The 24,934-nt window shown below is 45.3% G+C and overlaps 1 protein-coding gene across 3 annotated transcripts in view; it reads left to right on the plus strand.

The window, feature by feature from the left end:
- Wwox (WW domain containing oxidoreductase) overlaps window positions 1-24,934 on the plus strand; it is a 903,057-nt gene that overhangs the window by 315,497 nt on the left and 562,626 nt on the right. Inside the window, exon 9 of one of the 3 annotated variants that reach the window (XM_055621460.1) lies at window positions 6,958-7,019. The exons of the other annotated variants lie outside the window; for them this stretch is intronic. Coding sequence (XP_055477435.1) covers window positions 6,958-6,990 — 33 coding nt within the window. The 3' untranslated portion in view covers window positions 6,991-7,019. Of the gene's footprint in view, window positions 1-6,957; window positions 7,020-24,934 lie in introns of those variants that run through there. 3 annotated transcript variants of the gene reach the window in all.

The following is a 24,934-nucleotide window of genomic DNA, read 5'->3' on the forward strand; positions in this document are numbered from 1 at the left end:
ACCCACCCATCCATTACATATTCTCTCTCATACTTCTCTCCACCTACCCTTCCATCTACCATGATTCCACACCCTTCCTTTTCTTCCTAATCCATCCATCCATCCATCCATCCATCCATCCATCCATCCATCCGTTCATTCATGCAGCAGTCTCTCTATGCACCAATCCCACCATCTACCCATTCCATTCTCTCTATCCACCTCTAGCCACTTATCCTTCCATCTACCCAGAGTCCTAAAACCCTCTCTCTCTCTCTCTCTCTCTCTCTCTCTCTCTTTCTCTCTCTCTGTTCCCATTGACCTCTCCATTCATTCATCTATCCATCCAATATACATTGGATACCTGTTTTGAATCAAGTACCACTCCAGTCAGTAAATCTATATAAATATGAATTTGGGTTAATCAATGCCTTTAGGGATCTCATGATGTGTGGAGAGGACAGTCTTTTGTCAGTAATTTTAACACGGAGAAGAAATAAAGACCTATCTCAGCCTGAGCGAAGATTGCATTTAGTGAAGTCTTTCATTTTAATCTTGAAGTCTATTTGCTAATCCCTAACTATAGTTTCTCTACTTTGTACCTTATAACTTGATATTGCATGTGAGTACATAATAGCAAGTGCTGTGAAGATGATGCTTTTACAGTGATGTCTCTTCATGGCATGGAAATGTCAAGACAGATCCTGCTTTACCATACAGTTGAGATCAGACACAACAGATCCCTGCTAGAAACCATGGCCACTAACACACGGAAGGTTGAGCCACTTGGCATGTCCATCTATAGAATGTAAGTAGTCACATGCAAATTGAAGATGAGGGGCCACGCACCAAATACAAAAACAGTTATCTGGCCTGGGAGGCTAGACAATGATTAGAGGCTGGGTTCACAAGACCCAAATCAAGAAAAAAAAAGCCAAGTAGAACTTGATATAAATTAGAAACCTCCTTTAATCCTGACCCATTACTGCCATATTCTTTCCTACCTGTTTCTGGCACAGAGAAGCCAATGCCAAAGATAATGAATCTTCTTACTAAGAGGTAAGAGGACCAGGAGGCTAAGGGCAGAGCCTACCTTTATTTAAGCTGTCATATATACCTCCAATAGGCTGATAGATGGCTTCAAACTTGTTTAGTCACCCAGATTTGTACTGTGTAACCTCTGGAGGTTTGTTTTCCGGTATGGTGGTCATTGTCACATGTGGCTTTTTAAATGCTCATTAATTAATGAGAAAATTAATCAGAAATTCAGTTGCTTAGTCAAATTAGTCACATGTCAAATGTCCCATAGTTAGAAGAGACTGTGTTGGGTACTGTAGACCATTTCAAACATAGCTCTGTGTCCCGTGGATGTATGTCACATTGATCCATCAACCTCTTCCATTCATTATTTCATATGTCAACACATTCAGTGGGTGGCACATACTCTTTCAAAGGTCTTGCCTATGCTTATACACATCTTTTTTCTGTCGAGTATCCTATGAAGCTGTACTATTATGATGCATATTTTACTGGTGAAGAAGCAGATATACACAGTGAAGAATTACCAGAGTTGGAATTCCAACTTCCATGGTCCAGACCAGCTACTCCAAGTAGCTGTACATTGACTCCCTATTTAAAAATCGTGTTCTTGGACTGGAGAGATTGCTCAGACTTCAAGAGGCTGTTCTTCCAAAAGTCCTGGGTTCAATTCCCAGCAACCACATGGTGGCTCATAACCATCTATAGCCAAGATCCAGTGCCCTCTTCTGGTGCACAGGCACACATGTGGGCAGAATGCTGTATAAATAATACAATAAAAGTGTGTTGATGTGTAAGGCCTCTGATGGTCAGGATCTGTGTGAATTGCAAGGTAAACCAAAATCACCTTGGATATGCTCCAGGCAGAGGGTCCATGGCAGAAGCTCCATTCCTTCTCCACTTTCCGTGGACGTTAGATTTATTTTGAAATGTCTATAATTCTATGTGTGTGTGTGTGTGTGTGTGTGTGTGTGTGTGTGTGTGTGTGTGGTGGGGGTGTATGTGTGTAAAATGGGATGAGATATTAGATTATCTGGTTTCAAATAAAACCTCTTCCCAAACTGAAGAGAGGGTAAGAAAGACTTCTGCAGAGACCAGCGCACAGACCCACGCAAGCTTTAAGAAAGGGCAGCGTTCCTCATTCCTCAGCCAGCTACTCCTTCCATGGGCCTTTCAGTTGGTGCAAGGTAAAGATGATGCAATTTGATTCAATCTTAGAAGGCAATCTCTCTCTTTCTCTTTCTCTCTCGGTCACACACACACACACACACACACACACACACACTCACACACACACTCACACCCATACACCCTTTGCTAAATCTAAACTAGCAAAGAAATACAAAAATTGCATACCCTGGTTTGTTTTGTTTTTGTTTTTGAGATGAGCGTTACTATGACTCAAGACCATGCCTAGAAAAGCCAATAACATGATCCATGTTCATAATTTGTAAATAAATACGTGGGTTTCTGGAACCCTGCATGTGTTACAATTTTTCTAACTAATGAAAACAAGCAATGGAGACTTGCCTGGAGACTCTGTGATAGCAGGTAGAATGGTAGCCTTTGCAGGTCGGCTTGTGAACTCGCCCTAACCTACTCCCAGCTACCAGAAGCACTTCCCTCCAGGGGACCTGGAGACCATCCAAGGCAAGAGCATGTAAGGTTACAGAGAGTCATGGCATAAAACAGTCATGGCCAGATTGATTTTGGAGGGACTGTACTGGGTATAGTTGATGGAGTTCTGAAAAAGACAAAGGTAAGAGTTTCCCCCAACATTTTGGCCATGTTTGTCATAACTTCAAGACAAGAATGTAATGTCTCTTAGGCTTAGAGCAGGGTGTGTGTGTGTGGGGGTGTATGTATGTGTGCATGGATCTGTGTGAGATGTGTGTGAGTATGTGGGGTGTGTGTAGGGTGTGTATATGTGAATATGAACATGTATGGTGTGTGTGTGTGTGTGTGTGTACCATGGAGGTGCTAAGAAAGTTGTATTTGTATATAGACGTAACACCTACCTGTGAGCCTTTCCTGTACATCTTTTTAGGGCTTGGACCTTAAAGTCTCCATGCAGAAAGGACCCATTCTTCATCCAAAGAGTTCTCCATCTTTCTTGTCCATGGTCCATGATGAGAGAGCCAACATCTGCATTTCTGATAGTTTTCTTTCTCATGCTTTTCAAGGGCATAAAAAAAAAAGTTTCTACAGAGTCATTTGGAAACACGCCCTTCAACATGCTGCTTCCCAGAAGTGATGGAACTGGTGGACAGGATCCACCTGCTCTTGTGGAATGGGACGATGGGTCTTCTGCCTCTTTATATGACACAATGTCACGACCTCACCTGCAGAGCAGAGGTTGAAGCAGTTCACTCATGGTCTCACTTGGTGTCAAAAGCTTTTAATCAACCGACACTTGCCGAATAGTTATTCCTGTGCTGAGTGGTTTTAAGTTGCTAATAGCTGTGTTACTGTCCACATCGAGGTGAGGAACCTGAGGCTCAGAGAGGTTCAGTGTTCAGCTGAATGTCACAGCGTTCGTACATGGCAGAGCGCTTGCCAGCACCAACACCCTTCCCAGGGCTGTGCTGTGTGAGTCAACTGTACCATGCAGGATGTGGGCCTTATTTTCTCTTGCAAAGGACCCATCTTGTTCACCTGTGTCATGTGTCCAGCAAGAGTGCCAGGGTCACAGATGCTCTATCAAAAGTAGTAACTAGACGAGTGGTCCTAGGCATTTCCAGAAGCGGGAGGGGTCTTAAGTTTGCAGGAATGAAGCTTGTGCATGTTAGGGGCCACTTTCTAAAAAAATGACACTGGGAAGTTCCCCTCTCTCCATGGGAAGGGCTCCATTCAGCTCCATATTTAGTAGCAGAAAGGTTGTGCTGTACTGTGCAAAACCGGCTTGCCTTTGTAAAGGTGCCTCAATGAAAGGACTCAGTTCTTCCCCTTTCTTTCCATACCTTCAAATGTGAATGGTACTCCAGCATCCCTTTGAGTTTGCTGTTGGAGGTCATGGGGACAATAGTCTGTGTTGTCTCTTTGAAATGGAGCTACCCTGAAGAGCACGGTGTGGTAGTGACTCCTGCCTTCCGGTAAGGAAGCCAGCTCCCTAGGAGATAGGCCTCTGTGCTCAGCAGTGTTCACCCCAAAAGTTTTGCCAGCTTTGGGGACTTCCTCCAGGTTTACCTTTTTGTTTCAACTGGGTAAGATTTTTTTCCCCCTTTTTTGGTAGCTTTTTAATGGTCTTTAGCGAAGGAAGTAAGTGACAGTGATCAGTGGAGGTGGACAGTAAGATTTATAATGTATTTGTGCTAGCTGATTGCCAACTGAACCGGCCTTTCCCAGCGGTGCTGTACGCAGACTTGGAAAATCAATAGGGATTAACCTCTGACCCCCTGCACATACTTATACTGTGGCTGCATCGCTTACCAATATTTCATCTGTTTCACTTAGCCGCTGTTACTTACTCAATAACGTGTGGCCGATCTCACAAGATACTAATTAATTTTTTAAAATGCACCATTGCTTAAAGCTGTGATAAAATAGCCCACCTTTGGAAATCAAGGCCCTTTTGGTTTATTTATTAAACTCACATTAATTAGCCCTAATTAAAAAAAAAAAAGTAACGGGACAGCACTATGATGCAAAGGTTTGCTTTGCTTACAAAAACCTCCTGAGGTTGGCAGCAGGGAAGATGTCTGCCTGCAGAACAGGTGTCCCCAGGCCTCTGCTGGAAGATGGTCCCATTCAGCAAAATTGCTAGTCTTACTTTTTAAGCACACTGGTTTTTGTTTTGTTTTTTTTTTTTTCTTTCTTTTTTCCTTTTAAAGGGACAGTTATAGATAAACAGACAGTAAGATGAGCCCAAGGCTTCATTACTTTAAGGAACCAACATCACCTTTAATGCATGGTGCCTTGAACAGCACTCTGAGGTCTGTACAACTCTATGCATGGGTATGAGCTGCTTTTATTTGTCACAGCAGAGGACGGAAAGCAACAGAATTTACAGTGATATAATTTTTAAACAGTTTCCTTTAAGCTTTGGCATATATTAAAGTTTTGTACATTTGTCTTCAAATTGAAAGGTATTGTAGGTTTTTTTCATCTAAGACTCTTTTGTTTGCTTTTCTTTTTTTTCAAGTGTGTTTATTCCCCAGAGTTTACTTACAGTTTGCTATTGATCCAGCAGCTGGAGTTTGAATTGGTCGATGTGCTCTGTAACTTGTTTAAGATACCCTACCTGAGCTATTAGCTTAAATAATGTATTCATAAATTGATTAATCATTACAGTAAAACTTATTAGCTGCATTTATATCTGCGTGTTACCCACAATTGACTTGTAGTCTAATCATCACGGGTGCTTAAGCAGAAGCTGGGTTTGCATTACAATTTAATAATAATCAGGCTGGGAAACAATGGTATTTGCATGGAGACTGTGAGCGGATGCTGGCTGAGCTCCTTGAGCAAGCTTCTACCCTTCCATCAGTCTCCTGCTGAAAATGAACTATAGGAACGAGACCAAGGTCTGTCCTCAGAAGGAGGTAACCATGTTTACAAGAGCCATTCTGAAATCAGTGTGTTGAGGAGTGAACTGGAGGGATGACGCCCTTCACTGCAATTCTCTATCAGCTCCATCGTGGCTCTTTCCACTGGTTCCATTGAGTGTGTTTTCCACCAAGCAGCTCGCGAACCGAGTAAGACACTCACGCCGTACTCTGCCCTACACACAGATGCCCACAAACACAGAGCCATTGAGAGGAGCAACAGTTTAGGGGGCTTGCTTGTCACCAAGCAGGTCATTGAATACCCTGGACCAGTGGCCAGGCCTTCCACGTAGATTCCTAAACAGCAGGAAACAGACACCTCTGTACAAGGGGTCGAAGGTAATGTGGTTTTTTATTAATTAATATACTATTTGAAAACATTCTTGTTATTATTGTGTATGTGCATATAAGTGTGTGAGCGGGTTCGTGTGTACAAGTATAGTCATGAACGTACCATGACACCCCCGAGGAGGTCAGAGCACGACTTTCAGAAGTTGGCTTTCTCCTTCCTCCATGAGTTCTGGGAAATGAACACAGGTCTTCAAGCTTGAGTGACAAGTAATATAAACCATTTTTAGAGCAATTTTAAGTTCTTTGTAAAATTAAGTCAAAAATACAGTTTGTCTATGACCCCTGTGCTCCATAAACATGGCTTCTTCCAGCCACGTGCACTTCTGACTCAACTACATGCTAAATAAAAACAATCCTTTGGGTAACAGATGTGAATTTTAGCTCACTCGGCTGGACCATATTCAGCTCCTTGATTAGTGGTGCTTCCAGTTTGTTCCTGGGTACAGAATTGTCCAGATAGCCCACACACTACAACACACACACACACACACACACACACAGCTTCTGTAACAACTAGATCCATATCTCCCTCCCACCTTGGTGGGAACCATTTGGCCTTCCCATAGGATTTCTCAACTTCATAATCACTCCTTCAAAATGTTCTTCAACAGCCTGCTAGATTAATATATACTGTGATCTTTCAGTAGCAGCAAGGGGATCCTGTCTCTCAGCGTGGGTCTGTTTGGCCCTGTGTTTCAAGAGTGCTACTCTCTGCATGAAGGGTATCTGTTCACAAGCTGGCCATTGTGCCTGGGACTCAGGGCAGCACCTCCGCCCCGAGGCCGGCTCCAGATGAAAGACAGATTGCCAGAGAGGCTCCTTTCTGAGGGTCCCTCTTCCCAGCATGGGGCTTTTTACATTATTGAACAAACCTGCTTTCCCTGCCTGTCCTCTGTGCACTTCCTTTGCCAGCCTTATTCAGAATGTCAGCATGGACCACTATTCTACAAAGGCACAGAGGACCAGTCAGGGAGCCTCAGCAGATAAATTATTTACGGTGTTTAATTATTATCATACAGATTTATTAAACTTCTTGGTTCTCTAGGAGCCCATGGAGCTGCTGGCAGGACCTTGCTAAACCTGGAATAATGGGTGTTTTGTTGGGAAACACAAGCCCTTGGTGAGCACTGCTGCCGTACACCTGATTTCCCTGTGGCTGTCGATAGCGAGGGTGTGTCGTCACAGGTGAACGGGGTGTGCCTATTACTGTGGTGTAAACACCCAGACCCTGGCTGACCTCAGGCTGCCAACATGAGATCATTGAGTGTACCGTTTGGGAAAAATGTGCAGTTGCAAGCCAGGATGGGTCCAGTACCAATTCCACTCTGCAGATCCGATGGATGTCAGTAACACCATCAAATCAAACGTCCTGGAGTTACCACAGGTGTTAAGTTTTGACAACCTCTCACCTTCGCATATCCTGACGCTTACTAAATCATGTATTTCCGAGAGTTAAACCTTTTTTAACATTTGTGTGTGTGTGCATGTACACACACTCGTGTGCATGCGTGTGCCCCGGTGCACAGGTGGAGGTCAGAGAACAGCTTGTAGGAGTCGTGTTTCTCCTTCGATCATCTGAATCCGGGGGATCAAACTCAAGATTGTCCCGTGTAGCAGCGAGTCCATTGACCCACCAAAACATCTCACTGGCCCATGTATCTTATATTTAACAGTGTATGTAGATCCACTAACCAGTTCATAAAGGTTTTGGAAACGAAGCCGTAGGCTCTCTTGAGCTGTTTGAATCTAGTTGCAGAACAGCATGTGTGTTTAGATTGCATCTTAAGACTCTGGCAAAGTTCACCTTCTCTTCCTGTTTCCTAATGGGTTATATCTGCGCAGTTTTCCACGTGGGTGTGACGAGTCAGGTGGCAAGCTGCTGAGTGCCCTCAACGGCAGGCAGACACATGTACCCTGTGCGGCACATCCCCGACAATTCTGTTGCACTAGCATTAAGAACAACAGTATTTTGCCAGAAGCCATAACAAGATGATTCGGTAACAACAGCTGGGTGACACCAGACTGTGTTTTGCAATTTTCTTTAATATTTATGCCGATAAATAATTTATACCGTTTTGGGTTTTTCTTCTCTTTCTTCATTGTGAACATGTTGCTATAGACAGGTGCTAGGTTTTCCTGAATGGCTAATGCGAGGGTCTGTTGGTTTACCTCCCTGATAAAGCAGGTGTATCCGCAGAGTTGGGCCTCTGGGAATGGTCTGTCCTGTGCTGCGCCTCTTCTACTAGCATGAACTAATGGGATCCATTAAGGTCCAGCCCGCATATTTGAAGGACCCGCTCGTCAAAGCTCCATCTTTACATGGCATTTGGACATCAAGAACCAGCATCTGGGATGTTCAAAGGCCTGCCTCACCCGTTATCCATCCAGGACTGACGGACAGTGCTCAGCCTTGGTCCTCATTGGCACTGGAAACTGCATCATTTGGGGGGGGGGGGGGGCGGGGAGTGACTGTCTGACCTGAACACTGGAAGGAGTTTAGTACCACCTTATCCTGTATCACTTAGCTGTCAGTAGCAACTTCCCTCCCCCAGGGGCAATAATTAAATGTGTCTCTTAGTAAACATCTTGGGAGTGGGGCAGATTCCACCTTTTCTGAAGCAGTTTTAGAAGGTTGGGACTTAGTCCTTCAAGCATGTGGGAAAGGAGCTCCAGGATCGCCTCTCCAGTTGTAGTTAGCCTTCCCTGCAACTAGCTTGCAGGATTCCCAAGCCCCAAAACACTAGAACCGGGACTAAGACAGACATAGGCCCCTGCATCAACTTCCCACACTGGGCATGGACCAGAGGGAGAAGGGCATGTTTCTACCCCAAGTTACTGTTACATGTGCCTCAGGGTCGCCTGAATCGGTCCCCATAGTTCGTGGAAGTGAGACTTTTATTCTCTCTAGAGCAGTTCTCAACCTCCTAATGCTGTAACCCTTTAACACAGTTCCTCATGTTGTGGTGACCCCTAACCTTAAGATCTTTTTTGTTGCTACTTCAGAACTGGAATTTTGTTACTGTTGTGACTCAGTGTTAATACATCATGTACAACCCCTGTCGGGGTCATGACCCATAGGCTGAGAACCACTGCATTAGGCTGTTGCTTGCTGTAGTCCCGTGCCAGTTTCTAAGCTGAGCAGCGAGCGGGCGTGTCTCACTAGGAGCTAGGCTGGATGAACTTGGAAGGTTGTGAGTACTCCTGTTGCATTTGGATGGGAAAAGAGGGACTATGGGAGATGGACCTTTGCTGGGAGGAATCTCCTTATCCCCATTGAGGTTGGGACTCACTCAGCAGTGAGTCTGGAAGTGAGATGCTGCATTGCCCTGTGAAGGGGAGTGCTGGCTGAACTGTGTTGCTAATTCTGCATGGCGCAGTCCTAGGTGGTGTGGCCCTATTCTGTTCTCAGAGGAGACTCATGGCTCACCCACGCAGCACCCTTCTTCATACCCTGGACGTCTGACTTTCACTTCTCCCGAGTTGTTCTCCTCTCAGCTGAGTGTGGTCCTGGGGACACCTCAGGTGGTTACAAGGATCTTCTGCTGGCTCCAGCTGACACCTTGCTTCTCAGGTGCCTTTAGAGCTTCTGTGGAGGGCAAAGTTGGGGCTCTGTGCTCACTGGGCATCACTGGAAGTACTCTACATGATGCAATAGGCCAGCTCTGAGTCATCAATCCCGGGATACTCCTGTGGGCCACACCAGTCATTTGTGACTCCAGGGCATGTGACTTGGGCACTAAGAGTCTTAGTTTCTATCCATGTCAAATGAACATCCTGGTGGATCCATAGAGGAATAGCGGAGACTGAATAGTACCCAGGGAGAGACTCAGCTGGTGAGGACCTAAGTTCCAGCCTTGGAACGCACCTAAAAAGCCAGATAGGGTGGCCCATGCTTGCGGTTTCAGTGATGGTGAGATAGGAGGCGGGTCCCTGGAGCTTGCTAGCCAGCTAGTCTAGCGAGCTTGCCAAAGTTCCAGGCCAATGGAGAACCCACCTGAAACAGAAAGCAGAGAGTGCCTGCGGGATGACACCTGCGGTTGTCCTCTGACCTCCACAAGCATGCAAGTGCGTGTACATGCATACACACATGATAACATAAAAGCTCAGATGTGATGTGGAATAACTCACTGGAACATTGTCCCTAGCTCAGCTACACGGCTGCTCTCTAGTCACTGGGTCCATTACTTCACGTTGGGTTCTATTGCCAGATAGAACATTCCATCAGTCAAGGGCACTGGGCTGCCTTGTCCCTCCCTGCCTGTGGGGACATAGAATAGCCTGGCCTCCCCTGAAATGTCTGGAGTCCTAGGGAACACAGAACCTCTCAGGAGCCAGGAGCAGTCGGCTTCAGCAGTTACCTGCTTCCCTCTCTGGCTGTGATGAGATTTCGTGCTTGTTACCAGGAGATCAATAGCGAAAGCTGATTCCGTTAGGCTTTCAGTGGGAGTCATTAATCTCCTTCAGCCTCAGTTTCCCTATCTGTGAAGTGAGGCTAACTGGGATGATAATGAAGAGTTAGGTCAAGTGAGGTTGGCAGCCAGACACCCACCACCAGCTGGAACACAAGAACATATGTTTCCTCTACAACCCGGGTCAGCCACCTCGGCTGTTTAGAATAATGAACTGCCATGTGTGGGATCTTTTCCTCTCTTTCCTTGGTCAAGTATTCAAGCGGAAACTGTACTTGGCGCACCTGAAAACATGCACTTCCGTGTGTGCAAAATGACAACCGAGAGACAACAAGAGGGTTACCAGCGATTGTCTTTTGTGTGTGTGTGTGTGTGTGTGTGTGTGTGCAGTTGCATGTGGAGGCCCTTGGATGTCATTCCCTGGGTATTGTCAGTCAGGATTTGAGACAGGAGCATTACCCGGGAGCTTCCCAAGTATGTTAGCGTGGCTGGACAGCAAGCCTCAGGGAGCTGCCAGTCTCTGCTACCGCAGTGCCAGGATTGAAAGTCCACACCACCATACCTGGCTTTTTATTTTTATACGAGTTCTGAAGATCAACCTCTCTAGGGCCTGCTGTCTGCAAGGCAAATACTTTGCTCACTGTGCCCAACCCCCTTCCTATTTTTTTTTCTTTTGAGCACGCTACCAATGAGACTTAAGTTTTCATCAGCTCCTAAGAAAGATTCACTTATGTGTATATGCATGGAAGTAACATGTGTTTTACATGTTCAAGCACTTAAACTGGATTTAGACCGGCCTTGCATTTCTAGAAAGTTCCACTTCTTTATGGTCACCGAGCCGACCTCTTCCCAGTAAAACAGGATGGAGATGACCATAAGCTAAGGTCCAGCACTGAGGGTTGTCTCGGTGGGAAGGGGACACGGCGCGTCTGACACTGGGATGGTCTAAGCCTGGCACGAAAACCCCTAGAGCATGCTGTCTGGAATCTGGGCTCACGGTGTCAGCTGGAATACTTGCCTCAAAAGCTAATGATAACCACAGGGTGTATCTTGGTGTGGGTAACAATTGGTGTGTGTGTAGGGGGGAGGGTGAGTGCTGGCGCTGACAGATATCAGGATAATTTTAGTGTTTATATTCCACTGGGGTAAGCACTAACAAAGACCCGCCATTTCCCAGATAACCAATTCTTTTAAAAGAACATCTGTTGAAACTGGCAATTTACAATCTTCTTAAAATACAGAGCGACATAATTAACCCTCCAGGGAGACTAATATTAGTTTATTAGAGACCATTTCTACTTCTGTTTATTTTTACACTAAATGATTTGTTCAGATTGGGGGAGAATGGTTTTGGATTTTTTTTTTTTTTTTTTTTTTTTTTTGTCGTTGTTGAGTCTTCTTTTCTTTTGAGTTGGGTTGGGTTTGTGGTTGAATTTTCCTTCTTAATCAAGGGCATGACAGGTATATATCCAGGTGATAATATTGGTTCCCATGGTCTTCAGACGTCAGTAAGGAGAAATCAGATGTGAGTGATCAGTATGGCTTGCTCTCTGAGTAACTAGGTACCACACAAATGTTAAGGCATCATTACTTATCTTAGCTGACCTCAAGTGCTGCTGAGACACCTGTGCATCTGTGTAGTAACCTTGGTCTGCAGTCATTGCTCAGGCCTCCTCCAACAGTGATGCTATCTGGTGATGAAATTCTCTTCCGCTCATTGCCCTCTAAAATTATTTACACCGTTCACCAGGAGGTCAGGAACTCTGCTCTTTCGGCACACGGCGAATTTCAGACTTCCGGCTTGCTAGACAGAATAGCAAGGAGATGGGACACTTTTTTGACCTAGTGCAGGGGTGGAAGAAAGCAAGTGTCCTCCGTCATTGCCTGGCTGTCCCTTTTTGAATCACAACGTACCTGCCTAGACAGCTAGCCTTTGTGCGCCAAGTTCTCTCACCTGCCTTGCTGCCTAACTTTGAATCAGCTCTTCTCTGTGTGGTGACTCTGCGGTATCCCTTATCCCTTCCCAAGTAACCTCCCCAAAACACCATGGCCAAGTCAACTTATAAAAGAGAGTGTTTAATTGGCCTTAAGGTTTCAGAGTGTTCAGTGTCCATGACGCAGAGCAAAGACATGGTGACACGAACAGGTGAGAGTTCACATCCTGATCCACAAGTAGAAAGCAGACATTGGGACTGGCATAAGTCTTTTGAAAACTCAAAGCCCATCGCCAGTGACACACTTTCTCCAACAAGGCCATACCTCCTAATCCTTTCTGAACAGTTCTACTGAATGGGGACCAAGTTTTCAAACATAGTCCCGTGAGAGTCATTTTCATTCATGCCACCACATTCCCTCTCGTCTGAGCTAAGTAGCTAACCATTCAGCCTAAGAAATGGCTCAAAAAACATCCCTTGCCACTGTTTGCTCTACATAAGGGAAGCCCTCATGAACAGGATCTTCATAAAATAAAATAAGCAATTCATGGGAAAGTCACCATAGGCTCTCCCTTGGCACTCAGACTTCTGGACTAGCCCTGGCTACTTTCCTTTCCTTCCATGTCTTCCCTCATTGCTGACTTGATGCTTCAGCCAGAATGAACTGAGCTCACCATTGTAATCTACCCCTGAGGCTCCTATCTAGCTACCTCATGGTGTGTTACACTTGCCTTTTGGCAAACTGTCTTTGATATTGTAAAGTTAAGTTCTCGGTGTCAGTTTGTCCACAAAGTCTTAGTGAGACCTTCACTCATTTGACCCTTGAATCACCTCCTTCCTCATTCTCCTGACACCATATCCTCATCTGTATCCTCTCTATTCCTCTATTTGGTAAAACAGTCCTCCCAGTTGGACAGTGTGGTGTGGCTATGCCCAGTCCTAGCCTGTCACCTCATAGGTGCTCCGTGAAGATTTGTTGCATTTAGTTTTCTGTCCTTTCACACTGATGTGAACAGTGTGAGGCCTGCTATTTCTGGGTGCCTCTTTTCAGTGCAGTGTACAGATTCGTTACATTGGTCACAATCTTATCTCACTAGGAAATATCAACTCAAACCTGGAGAAAATCTATGCAAAAAAAAAAAAATCTTTAAATGACAGTCAACTTGTGAAGGTTTAAGGCTGGACCCATAAACCATGAGAGCTTGGATGAAGCCTTAATCATGAGGGTGTGTTTATGTGTGTGCACTCAAATTGAGTAATCTTTTATATTCACCAGCTAGTGGGCATGTTGGCCCGTGGCATAGTCTACTAGATAAACCACCTCAGTAACTCATTAGCAATTAAGCCCATTCCTGTAGCCTCCCAGCCTTGCCCTCCTCATCTGTATGCAGCGCTCACCTCACAGTGTATTCAGAGCATTCAGCATTCAGTACACATCAGATTGATCGTATGTAATGGTCAGAACATTGGCTCCTTCACACAGAAGACCAAGGCACTGAGTAGAGACATCTTTGACCTTAAGGATCGGCCCTGAAACCGTGACCCGCCCTGGGAGGCATTTACAAGATCTCTTTCTCTTTGATCTCAAGGGAGACAAGATGCATACTTTCTATATTGGCTCGGAGAAATTTTATTATACTGTTCATAAGCCCGGAGTGACTCTCATCCACTTAACAAAATTATCCAGGAAGTGACTGGTTCTGAGACCCTATGCACCGTCCAACCAAAGTGTGTTGGTTTGTCTTCTTTCATCGTCAGTTGTCTTTTTTATAAACTACCAGCAGCCTGGTGCCTGGTGTATGGGATGCTTGGGTGCTGTGAGCATGAGTGTGTGTGTGTGTGTGTGTGTGCATACATGTATGTACATGAATGGGAGCTATGCCTATGTGTGTGCACACTGACCGTATTAGACCATGAGAGGAAAGGCTGACATCAGGTAGCTCTCTCAATCACTTCCCCACCTTATTTATTTATGTATCGTTTGTTTTTGTTTGTTTGTTTGTTTGTTGAGACAGGATCTGACTGAACTTGAACTTGTCACTTCAGCCAGGTTGGCTGGCCACTGAGCCGCTTGGGATCCAGAATCTGCTTGTCTGTGTTCTCCAGTGCTGGGGTTACAGATGTGGGCTCTCAAATTTCCCCTCCTGCTCAGCAAGCCATTCACTTATTTCCCCCCGATGTCCCAAGTGACATTCTAATGAAAGCTGCCTGGTTCTTTCTGCAGAGAACAAACTGGCCCCCTATCCTGGGCCTTGCCTTTTAGTATCTTCCCTGCTGTTGGAAGTTACCTTTCCTCCAGGGAGAAGTCTAGGGAAACTTCCCACCAGTTAGAGACGGGAATAATGCCTTTCTGTTTGGTGCTGGCTCCAGGGTTCCAGATGTGGTTACTATAGGCCAGGATTGCTCTGGTCCAGAAGATTCCGTAGAAAGATCTTTTTCTCCATTGTAATGCTCATCTCAATAGCAGGCTTGCCTGTCCATCTAGCCATACTTTGATTTCTGCACACATAAGTTGATGACCATGAAGAGTCCCACTGAACAAGGCTCACCTGTGTGGCTAACGATGGCTCCATCCCTGTTACAGCTCACAGGAACCGTTGCTTTGGGTCATCCCACGTCCCCACGGTGCCAGCCATTTTATAAAGAATCTCTGATTCATTCCTTCTACGGGTTTGCGATTAATCATCTCAGGCCAAACCCCACAATAGTACACACGCATGATGTTTACGTGATTGTTGCGACTCTTATGAATATATAACACCTCAGGCCTTGCTTAATACCATATTACCCCAATTTTAGAGCTGACGAAGCCTGAGATCAGAAGCACACAGCAAGACCAGGAGCAGACAGTTGCAATGTTCTTCAAACCCTCTGATCCATTACATGATGGGGGGGGTCACATCATCTATGATCAAGTTCGGGTGCACGTGCACACGCGTGTAGGCCAGAGGTCAGCCTCCTGTGTCTTCCTCAATGCATTCCCCCAGTGTTAGAGATGGAGTCTTCCGGTGCACGTGCAGTTTGCTGATAAAGCTAGACTGGCGGGCTCCACAGCGCCTCGGTTCTGGCATTGTGAGTGCAGGTCACCTCTGCACTCAGCCTTTTAATCTGGGTGCTGGGGAGCAAACTACTGTCCTTATGCCTGTGTGGAAAGCCCGTGATGGAGCAAGCCATCTCCCCAGCCCCTGATCCTTGCCTTTGTTGGAGAAAAGTTAATAGTGGCTACCTCTCCCTTAGTAGTGTAGCCGGAAGCTTTGCTGAAGTTCAGATTTCAAAGCCTCCAAATGTTGTCCTTCCCTTTACATTTCGGATGGGTTGGTAAATAGACACAAAGCTGTGCACGAGCAAAAGAAGGCAACAGCAAAATGTTGTCTCTCGAACGTAATTTGTATGAAAGCAGTCTGACAAGCAGGGAGGTAGAGTCCCGGAGCCGGCTCTGTGAGTCTCCCAAGTGCTCTGAGTGCAGAAGCCGCATCTCCTGGGTTTGCGTGGTCCTTTCTTAATGGATTATGCATCAGTCGCCTTTTGAGAAGAAGCAGCGTGAGGCTGGGCCATCGGTCCTGAAGTCAGCACATGGAGCTTTTGGTCAATTACCCCTCCCCCATCTTTATGGTATGGCCTTTCCTGTAATTACAGTTGAGATCCTATAGCCGGAGGAAGGCCTGTCAATTGAGTGGGAGGCTGATGTCCATCGCACAGTGACAGGCCATTCCGAGGGCTTGAGGCTCATCCTTAGAGGGGCTAGTAATTTCCTCATTAGGCACTTTGCTGCCACCCAGTTCCCCACCATCAGACAAACGGATGCACTAGTTCTGTGGCTGGACATGGAGGTCAGGCCCCTCGGACGGGAAGTACTGCCGAGTGGAGATGCGCCATTGATTTACGTCTTTAAAACTAAAAACCACTATTTCCCAGGCATCCCTGTGCTACAGGAGATCTAGAAAGATGTGTGTGTGTGTGGGGGGACAGAGTGTCAATTGAGTTCCAGCCCCAGGGAGCCAGTTTGGGTAGAGAGCTGTAGAAAAATAATCAGGTTTTTATTTTCTTATTTTTATTAGTACTTTGAGAATTTCATACAGTGCATTTTGATCACATTCACCCTCTTTCCCCATTCCTCCCAGATCCATCCCGTTCCCTACCCAGGCAGCTTTATGTCTTCTTCTTCTTCCTTAAAACCCACCAAGTACAGTTTATGCATTTGGATGTGTGGCCATGACTAGGTTGTGGTCTACACACCTGGGGTCACAAGCCCCTGAAGAAAATGCGACCCCCTCCCAGCAGCTATCAACGGCCATCCTCAGCCAGGGGTGGGACCCACCCTCCCTCCATGCTGGGCTTTTGTCTAGCATGAACCTACGCAGGTCCGTGTGTATTGTCTCAACTGCTGTGAGTTCGTGTGTGCAACCTCCCTCCTGTGTCCAAAATACGCCGTTCCTTTGTAGCCACCTGCGGCCCTTACATTCTGTCCCCGGCCGTTGGCCATCATCAGTGAGCACTCTGCAGCTGCTCTTCTTCTTCACTTTGAGGGGCTGCGGGTCTCTGCATTCACTGCCTTCCGCAGCAAAGAGAAACTTCTCTGATGAGGGTTGACCAGTGCACCAACCTGTGGGTATGATGGTCAGGATTTACGTAAGCCAGTGGTGCTCTGTTTTTCCTTCACGTTAACACTGATTGTTTTTATAACATTGAGAATCAGAATTGATGAACTTAATTCTCATGATCAGAGATTCCAGCTGGGAGGCAAGTCTTTCAGGTTAGCCTTCAAAGTCCTGGGCTGATTCACTGCCCCTCTTGTTTTGAAATTTTCAAGTACCTGAGAACTGTTTTTTGCATCATTTACACTCTCCTCTGCCCTAACCCCTTCTGTGCCCACTGTCTCCAATTCAAGGACAGTGACCAAGTCTTCTAAGCTCCCAGGAAGGTGTGCATCACGCAGGAGAGTTAACTCAGGGCAGATAAAAAGCTGTTTAGATTGTTAAGCAGACTAGACTGGTCTCCTCCTTCAGGGCCACCACAACACAGCTGCTGGCCACCAGGACAGTGAGGGACAAAGGCACAGGGCTCTGAGGTTAAGTCATTGGCTCTCTGTTCATGAGACCTAAGTATTGTAAGCTATAAGGTTTTTTTTTTTTTTTCTTTTTAATACTTATTTTACTTATTTGGTGGGGAGTGCTGATAGTAATGATCTTCCTGCTGAATGGCATTTGGGCATTTCTGTGACTGTCCTGACATAGTATATTCACCCCTTGGCCTCCCACAGCCTAATATATACTTGTTCCTTGGACTTCAGGCAGGAGCCATACAGTCTGGGAGCCTAGTTTTGCCTTGAAGGGACAGCGGCTGGATAAGAAGTCTGGTTGCATCTTAGAAGATGAAGTGTGTAAATGGAAGGCAGACCATTTGAAAGGGATATCGGACTTCCAAATAATTAATTTAAAAGATCAATGTTCTGATGGGAATTTGAAAAAAATGTTTAGGTAAATTTAAAATTTAAATCAGCATATAAAACATGAGTATCATAATGGCATTTAATTTTTTTAATTTTACTTAAAAGTTTTTATTACACTGTATTTTTTTTTTCATTGTTGTCAGGGGACACGCATACCAAAGCTTGCATTGCATATAGTGTCAGAGGACCAGTTGTGGGGCTAGGCTCTCTCTGCCCTGTGGATCCCAGGGATTGGATTCCAGTAGTCAGCTTTGGCAGCACACACCTTAACACACTGGGCTTCTCACCGCCCCACAATGGCATTTCAAAGCAAAGTGTGTATAGTTTATTCCCACTTAGTTCCCTCATCTTCCTCCTTTCCTTCCCTTCGTCCCCTCCCTTCCTCTCCCCCCTCTCTCTTTCTGGTATTTTTAAGAGAACATTGATAATCGTTGCCATGGGATGGGTGGAAAAGGAGATGTTGGGAGACTTCATGTGCATTTTGTGGTTCATTCTTATCTCTTTGTGTATTTCAAATCAGTGAGGTTCACCCCAGGCCATTCAGAGTTCGTAGAAGACTGAAGGGAACCAGGTTTCAGGGAGAGCCCAATTCCAAACTGCAGAAGTCCCATCACGCAGTGTCCAATAACAAGGGGACACCAGATTGTACATACTTGGCGTGAGAGAAGCGGGGTGTTAATGGGAACCCCTTTCTTTACGCTTAACTATAAATGGAACCTCCTGGGTAAACTCTCCTTCTTGGACATTGAGAGAGAAGCCCAACAATGAGTGTGTCAGGATTGAGTGTTACAAAGGCTAAAGAAATAATTCTGAGGACTTTCACTCTATTACCTCTCTGAGGCTTCTTAATAGTTTGGCTTAAGGCAAAAATGATCTTATTCTAGTTTCATCCTTGTTGAGTCAACAATTAACTTAAGTGACTTTGATTAAAACTGAATTTTCTAAGTAATAAAAACCATCCGGGTCTTTCTGTTCACATTTGAAAAGTGGTGGCAGCGAACTTTACAGTCTGTCTAGATGGGGCTGGCCCATAAGAGAGGCCCTTACTATCCACCCGTCTCTCTGTAAATGACTCTTACTTGTATTTTGTCTCCTGTTCACCTCTCTGCTTTCACATTCACTAACCTCTCTGAATATATGATCCTCCTGGACCCCTGGGGACTCCCTTTTGTGTCAGGGACCACAGTGGCCTTGTCATCTTCCATGGCTCTGGGTGGGGAGCCCTCGCCTTGTTTCTCCCGGCTCCTCTGCTGGCCTCCTTTAAAGCATTCTCCCACAACATGGCAATCTCTGAGTACATGATTGTCTTAACCTCCTAGACTTATCTCCCCCAAGGTCAAGACCATTTTTAAATGATCATTCAATAATTTCATATATGAATTCAATGTGTTTAGACCATTTCTGCCCCCTCCCCCCTCCAACTACCCCCAGACCTCCCACATATGTGACCCAACCTCTTGGGGTGTGTGTGTGTGTGTGTTTTAAAGTAACCCACTGAATCCGATCAGTGCTGCCAGGCACATGGGTGTGGGGCCATCCACTCCCACACAGGCAACCTACCAGGGGCCACATGCTGGAGAAAAATGACTCTTTTTTCCTCAGCAGCCATTACCTGCTCCAAATGTCTCAGCTAGGGCTAAGGCCTCTGGAGACCGCCCCACCCCCACCCGCCTACCCACGATGGAACACTGATTTGCTGAACCTTGTGCAGGGCTCAGACGGCCACCAGGACTGCTAGGAGCTTATGGTGCAAGGGTCCCGAAAGTTCACGCCTTCCTTCTACTCTAGCCTCCGTAGCAAACCTGAGGCTTGACACCAACAGATATTAAATAGCACGTCCTGGTATAAAATAGCACATACCCAAATACTCACTATCTTGAGGCCTCATTAGATGGGGGCTTTTAAGAAGGAAATGGGGGATGAGGGCTTAAGTAGAAACAAGTGTAATGATATTCACACACAATGTCGAAAGTAAACGTACTATGTGTTGGTTTAAAAAAATCAGTTACGGGCTGGAGAGATGGCTCAGAGGTTAAGAGCACTGACTGCTCCTCCAGAGGTCCTGAGTTCCATTCCCAGCAATTACAGGGTGGCTCACAACCATCTATAATGAGGTCTGGTGCCCTCTTCTGGCATGCAGGTGTACATGCAGGTACAACATTGTATACATAATAAATAAATAAATATTTTTAAAAAATCCATTACAAAAAGAACAAAATAAAAGGGGGAGGGGTGTAAGAGAAGCCAGTTTGCCACTTGGTTGCCGTGCCCAGGAAAAGATGAACAGAGCAGTTTGACTACAAACAGAAAAGGCAGGAGCGGTGATTCTGATGGCTCTGGAATGTGAGGCTAGGATGGGGGCCCACAGCACAACAGGCGTACCTCTGCGGTGTAGAGATCAGCTAGCCCAGGGATGCTAACGCTTACACCCGAGGTAGCACTTACGGGGTCCAGGCTGTGCAGGGGGAGGCGAGGCTCTAGACTAAAACCCAAGCCTTTCACGTGGATGCTTAGTCTCCATCTCAGTTGCCAAGATTAAATTGAATTTTCCTGCTGTCTTTTAGTTTTCTTCCATGCAGAACATAGCCAACATTTCCTCATGCCTTCCTCCTAGTCTCCTTTTATTGTTTTGTTATTATTATTATTATTTACTTTCTTTTTGTTATTGTGCTAAGGCCACATACTGCCACATGGAGTCAACCACAGTGACACTCACCCCATGGCCGAAGCGGTGGCAAGGTGTGCCAGGCGCATGCTGTTGGAACACCTGGCTGAGGCTCTGGCATGTACTCCTATGACTAGGGGTGGGTACATGGCTCGTAATGTTTTACAAAACAGGGGGCTCAGCTTGGGTGCCATCCCAATGACTCTGAGCCGTCTTCCAGCTGGACTAGCTGCTTGGGAACACATGTATGTTTGTGCTGGAAGCCACAGCAATAGCATTTCTTCCAAAAGCTTTTTTTTCCCCCTCTGTGATGAATTATTCAGGCAATGTTTTCCAAAATTGTCATTGATCGGTACAGACCCAGAGAGAGTGTTACAACAGCGTTTGTGCCAGGCCCTGTGAGGAGTCGAAGCTTTCTGGCTCATAGGCATTCCAAAAGGAAGGAAAGTGAAAGCCATTGTGTTTCCTTCTCTGCACAGACAAGTAACGCAGGTACCATTCCTGGGGTGGCACATGTTTAACTTGGACTGAAACCCATGCAGGGAGCTTTGCCTGGCTGGGGTGAAGGCGGGAGTTACAATATCCTCAGCTATTCAGAAGCCAGCAATGTAGACTAGGAAGGGGAGCCTGCTAAATGTCAGTGGTTGAAGATCCCAATTAGTTCACATAAAACTCTGGGTCTAAATATAAATGCCTTCCTTGACCATATACTGGGGTGCTTGCGTGCATGCGTGAGTACACACGTACATACACACACACACACACACACACACACACACACACACACGGGGGGGGGAGATTTAAAAACAAAAAGCATGAAAAAGAAGCCGTTCTTGGAATGATGCCTGTGTGCTGGAAGAAGGCAGGCGCTTGGCTCTGGTATCTCTGTCTGTGGAAGCACGGTGAGGATGTTTGTGTGTCTCGTTGCAGGGAGCGCTCTTGACTCCATCCTGCCTTCCTCGGTTGGCAGTCCATCAGTAAGGACACGCACACATCTTCATTGTCACAGAAAGGAACAAGGAGTAGATCTGCTTTCCCTTCCGACTGTATTCGAGGTGTTATGCTGGCTCGCCCCCAAGTAGCGGTCCTCGCTTCAGCTGGATGTTAGGGTCCCCTGGGGACTTCTTCCGGAGTACCAGAGTACTGATGTTCCCGGGTAATTGAATCTGGACCTCCAGGGAGTTGGGGTGCACAGGAGAGAGAAACAGTAAGGGTGGGAACCCCTTTTTACCCAAAATTTCCACCATGAGCCTCCATTAGATCTGAAAGAAGCAAAGCTGAGTCAGAACCATTTGCAAAAGTAAACTTGGGGTTCTGCTTAACCCAGATTTCCAGAAGCTAGTACTGCACCCCACTTTCTCCTTTTTTTTTTTTTTTTTGTTTGGTTTGGTTTGGTTTGGTTTTCCTGCTCTCACTAGAGGACTCTCACATGTACTAGAACTTTGCAGAGTCATCTGCCCTCAGCCTTCCACTATCCTCCTTTACTTTCAACATTTGGACATAGGACACATTTGCCCTACAATCCACCCATGTAAAGTTATGCGAGCCCCCCGCTTTCCGTATATTCACAATGCTGTGCACCCACTAACAAAACCCAACTTCAGAACATTCTAATTAGTTCTAAGAGTCCTGCTTCCTTAGCCAGCAGCCCAGTCAGCCCCAACACACACACACACACACACACACACACACACACACACACACACACAGCCCGAAGGCTACTGCTAATCCCCTTCTTCCTGTCTCTTCGGACTTGCCTGCTGTGAGCACCTCAGAGAAATGGAATCATAGCATACATACGTGGCATCCTGTGTGTTTTCATTCACATGGCATCCTGGTTTCAGATTTTATTTGTTAACAGCTTCCACTAATACTTTTTGAAATAATTGCTGAGTGCTGTTCTATGGTAGGAATGCAGCCCCATCCTGTTATCTACTCATGCTCAGCCAGCGAGCACGCTTTATCATGGAATTATGTCTTCACTCCGGTACCCTTTTGCCTTGTCAGAGTCATCTATGTCTGGCAAGTATCTTGAAATACTTTACCTCAGAAGCTAAGCATGATTAGCAAAGCAGGAAGCTGTGGACCCAGGGCACAGAATGACCTCTTCACTCTAGAACTGCAGCATGACCTTGAACTGTTGATGACACAGCTTGCCTGTTGATGATGGAATGAGGAGGCGCTGATCATTCAGACTTCTCTCCTTCCCTAGGTAGCCAGAGGTGAAGGGAGGTGCTTTCCCAGAAGAGGAGGTGGTACTTTAAGATCAGCGAGAGGCATCAGTATTGTTTGCGTGATTAATGAGTCCGTGTTGCCAACGCTCTCATTTAATGTATCTGCGCCTCCTAAGAACATTTCGTTTCGTGTGCTTCGACTGGGTTTGAGATTTATGAGGCCTAACTTGCAAGCGATGTGCGCCTGGATTAAGGGAACCTGAGACTGTCTATTTATGTCCGACCCGAGGAAATTCCCTGTAAGCTGCTTATCAGAGTTGCTTGCTCAGAGCATGATGGGAAAATCTGGACTCTGCTCTCATTCCATTTTCCCTGCACATTCAGAAAGTAAGTCCACCTGTATGTATCTGCTGACTGATCCACTTTTGTAAATTTAGTTTTATAATACATTTACTCTGTGATTCTCAGTTTTACTCCTAACACCAAACCTTCAGGGTGTAATTCAGTATATTTAATTCTTTACTGTAAAACATCATGTCTGATCAAGGCAATTTTGAGAAATTTAATGTAAGTTCTTTACCCCCATCTATTAAAACACACATGAGCTGAACTCTTTCTATCCGTATTTATTTTCTTTATTTGAAATTTTTTTCACACTGTAATAATTAGGTGTCTCTTTAAAATCTCGAGAGAAGTGCAGAAATCCTGCCATGCGTTTGTCTTCAATTTCTCCACCAGGGGGCACTGTGGTTTGACTGCCCATTTATACGGCCTATCTCCTTGAGGACACAGAAGCAATCCTATCTGGAAGCAAACAGATGTCAATTCTTTCTCCTCACTAGCGAACGGCAGTGTTGTCAAGTTTGTTAAACTTAGCCTGCTGTAGATTAACATGCAGTGTATAATATGCATGAGCCTAACTGTATAATAAATAGTAAATCACATTTTTATGCTTTCTCTGAACTTGGAGGCTGCAAGTTATTAGTTTTTTATTCCCTGAGTGTGATGAAATAAATAACCTTAAAATACATTTTAAAGATGTCAGTCAGGGAGGGGAAAAAAGTGCTTGGCAACTGTATTTGATAGATTTCTTTTGTGATTAATTCTCTTGTTGAGTTTTAATGACTTCAAAGGTATAAAGCTAGAAACTACAAAAGTAGGCATGGTTAATAAATAACCAAAATACCAGGTGTGTAGAGACGCATCTGTGGAAAACTGAAATAAAATATATCTCTAGGTTGTATTTGGAAATAGCTCTTTGGGGGGAGTGGATAAGAGTATTAAAACAGTGAACAAAAGGGTTGCTTTATTTTTCCAGAAAATTCTTTCAGAGAGTGCTCCCTAAAATTCACCTATGTACACTAAATTATTTTATGAACTAATGTTTATTAGCAAGATCAGTGTCTTGAAACGCCTTTGTCGACCTGGAATTTTTGGGAGGTGCTTACAAACATCTCCTGGTTTTTTTTTTTTTTTTTGTGTGTGTGTGTGTTTGTTTTGTTTTGTTTTGTTTTTTTTTTTTTTTTTTTTTTTTTTTTTTTTTTTTTTTTTTTTTTTCCTCATACCTCCTTACCCAGCTCTCTTTCCTGGCTCCCATGAAAACTGCTTTCCTGATGAGCTGCCTCTAACAGGCTCAGAGAGCTGGGTCATTCCAAAAGACAGGATTGTGTGGACTGCGTTTCAATAATACCGTCATTTTCCCCCTTTCTTGAACACTCAGAGTTTATGAGATATGACCCAGTTTATCCTGAAAACCTCCCTGCAAATCGAGGCGGGTGTAAGAATGAATGTCACTTTCCAAACAGCAAGCGTAAGGCCCATCACGGGGCTTGGTGGATTGTCCCAGCTGTGTGAACCTCCCCTCACCCCACTGGAAGGCCAGATCCAGCACATTAACCCCACATCCCTACTCCTACCCTTCACAGGCGGCGCTGGCTTATTGACTCCCTAGCACATCTCAACTTGAGTTCTTAAGCCCAGCAGTTTAGAAACCAAACACACATTAATTAATATGAGTAATGACTTGGAAGAGTTGTAGGCCCCCAGAAGAAGAATGTATAAATGGACATATTTGCACACATGCTTTTATGTCCAAAAGGAGATAAATGGTGTGTTGAATACAATTCCGTCTCCTCCGTGAAGGGCTATTACTGTCTCTCTCTCTTTTTTTTCTGACCCCCCCAAATAACAATAGGCCAGGCACATTTTAAACAGAGCAGCTCCCCGCTCCGATCTCCAGAACTTCAAAGTTGAAAGATCTTTAAAACAAACAAACAAACAAAACACACACACACTGGTCTTATTTCTGAAAGCTCTTATTTCTGTAACTGAAGTCTAATTATCTGCTTTCCCCTGCGGGATTGAGGAAGCAGACAGAATATTGTGCCCTGC

This window comes from Psammomys obesus, unplaced genomic scaffold (genome assembly GCF_907164565.1).
Source record: "Psammomys obesus unplaced genomic scaffold, mPsaObe1.curated_primary_1811, whole genome shotgun sequence".
NCBI classification, from domain to species: domain Eukaryota; kingdom Metazoa; phylum Chordata; class Mammalia; order Rodentia; family Muridae; genus Psammomys; species Psammomys obesus.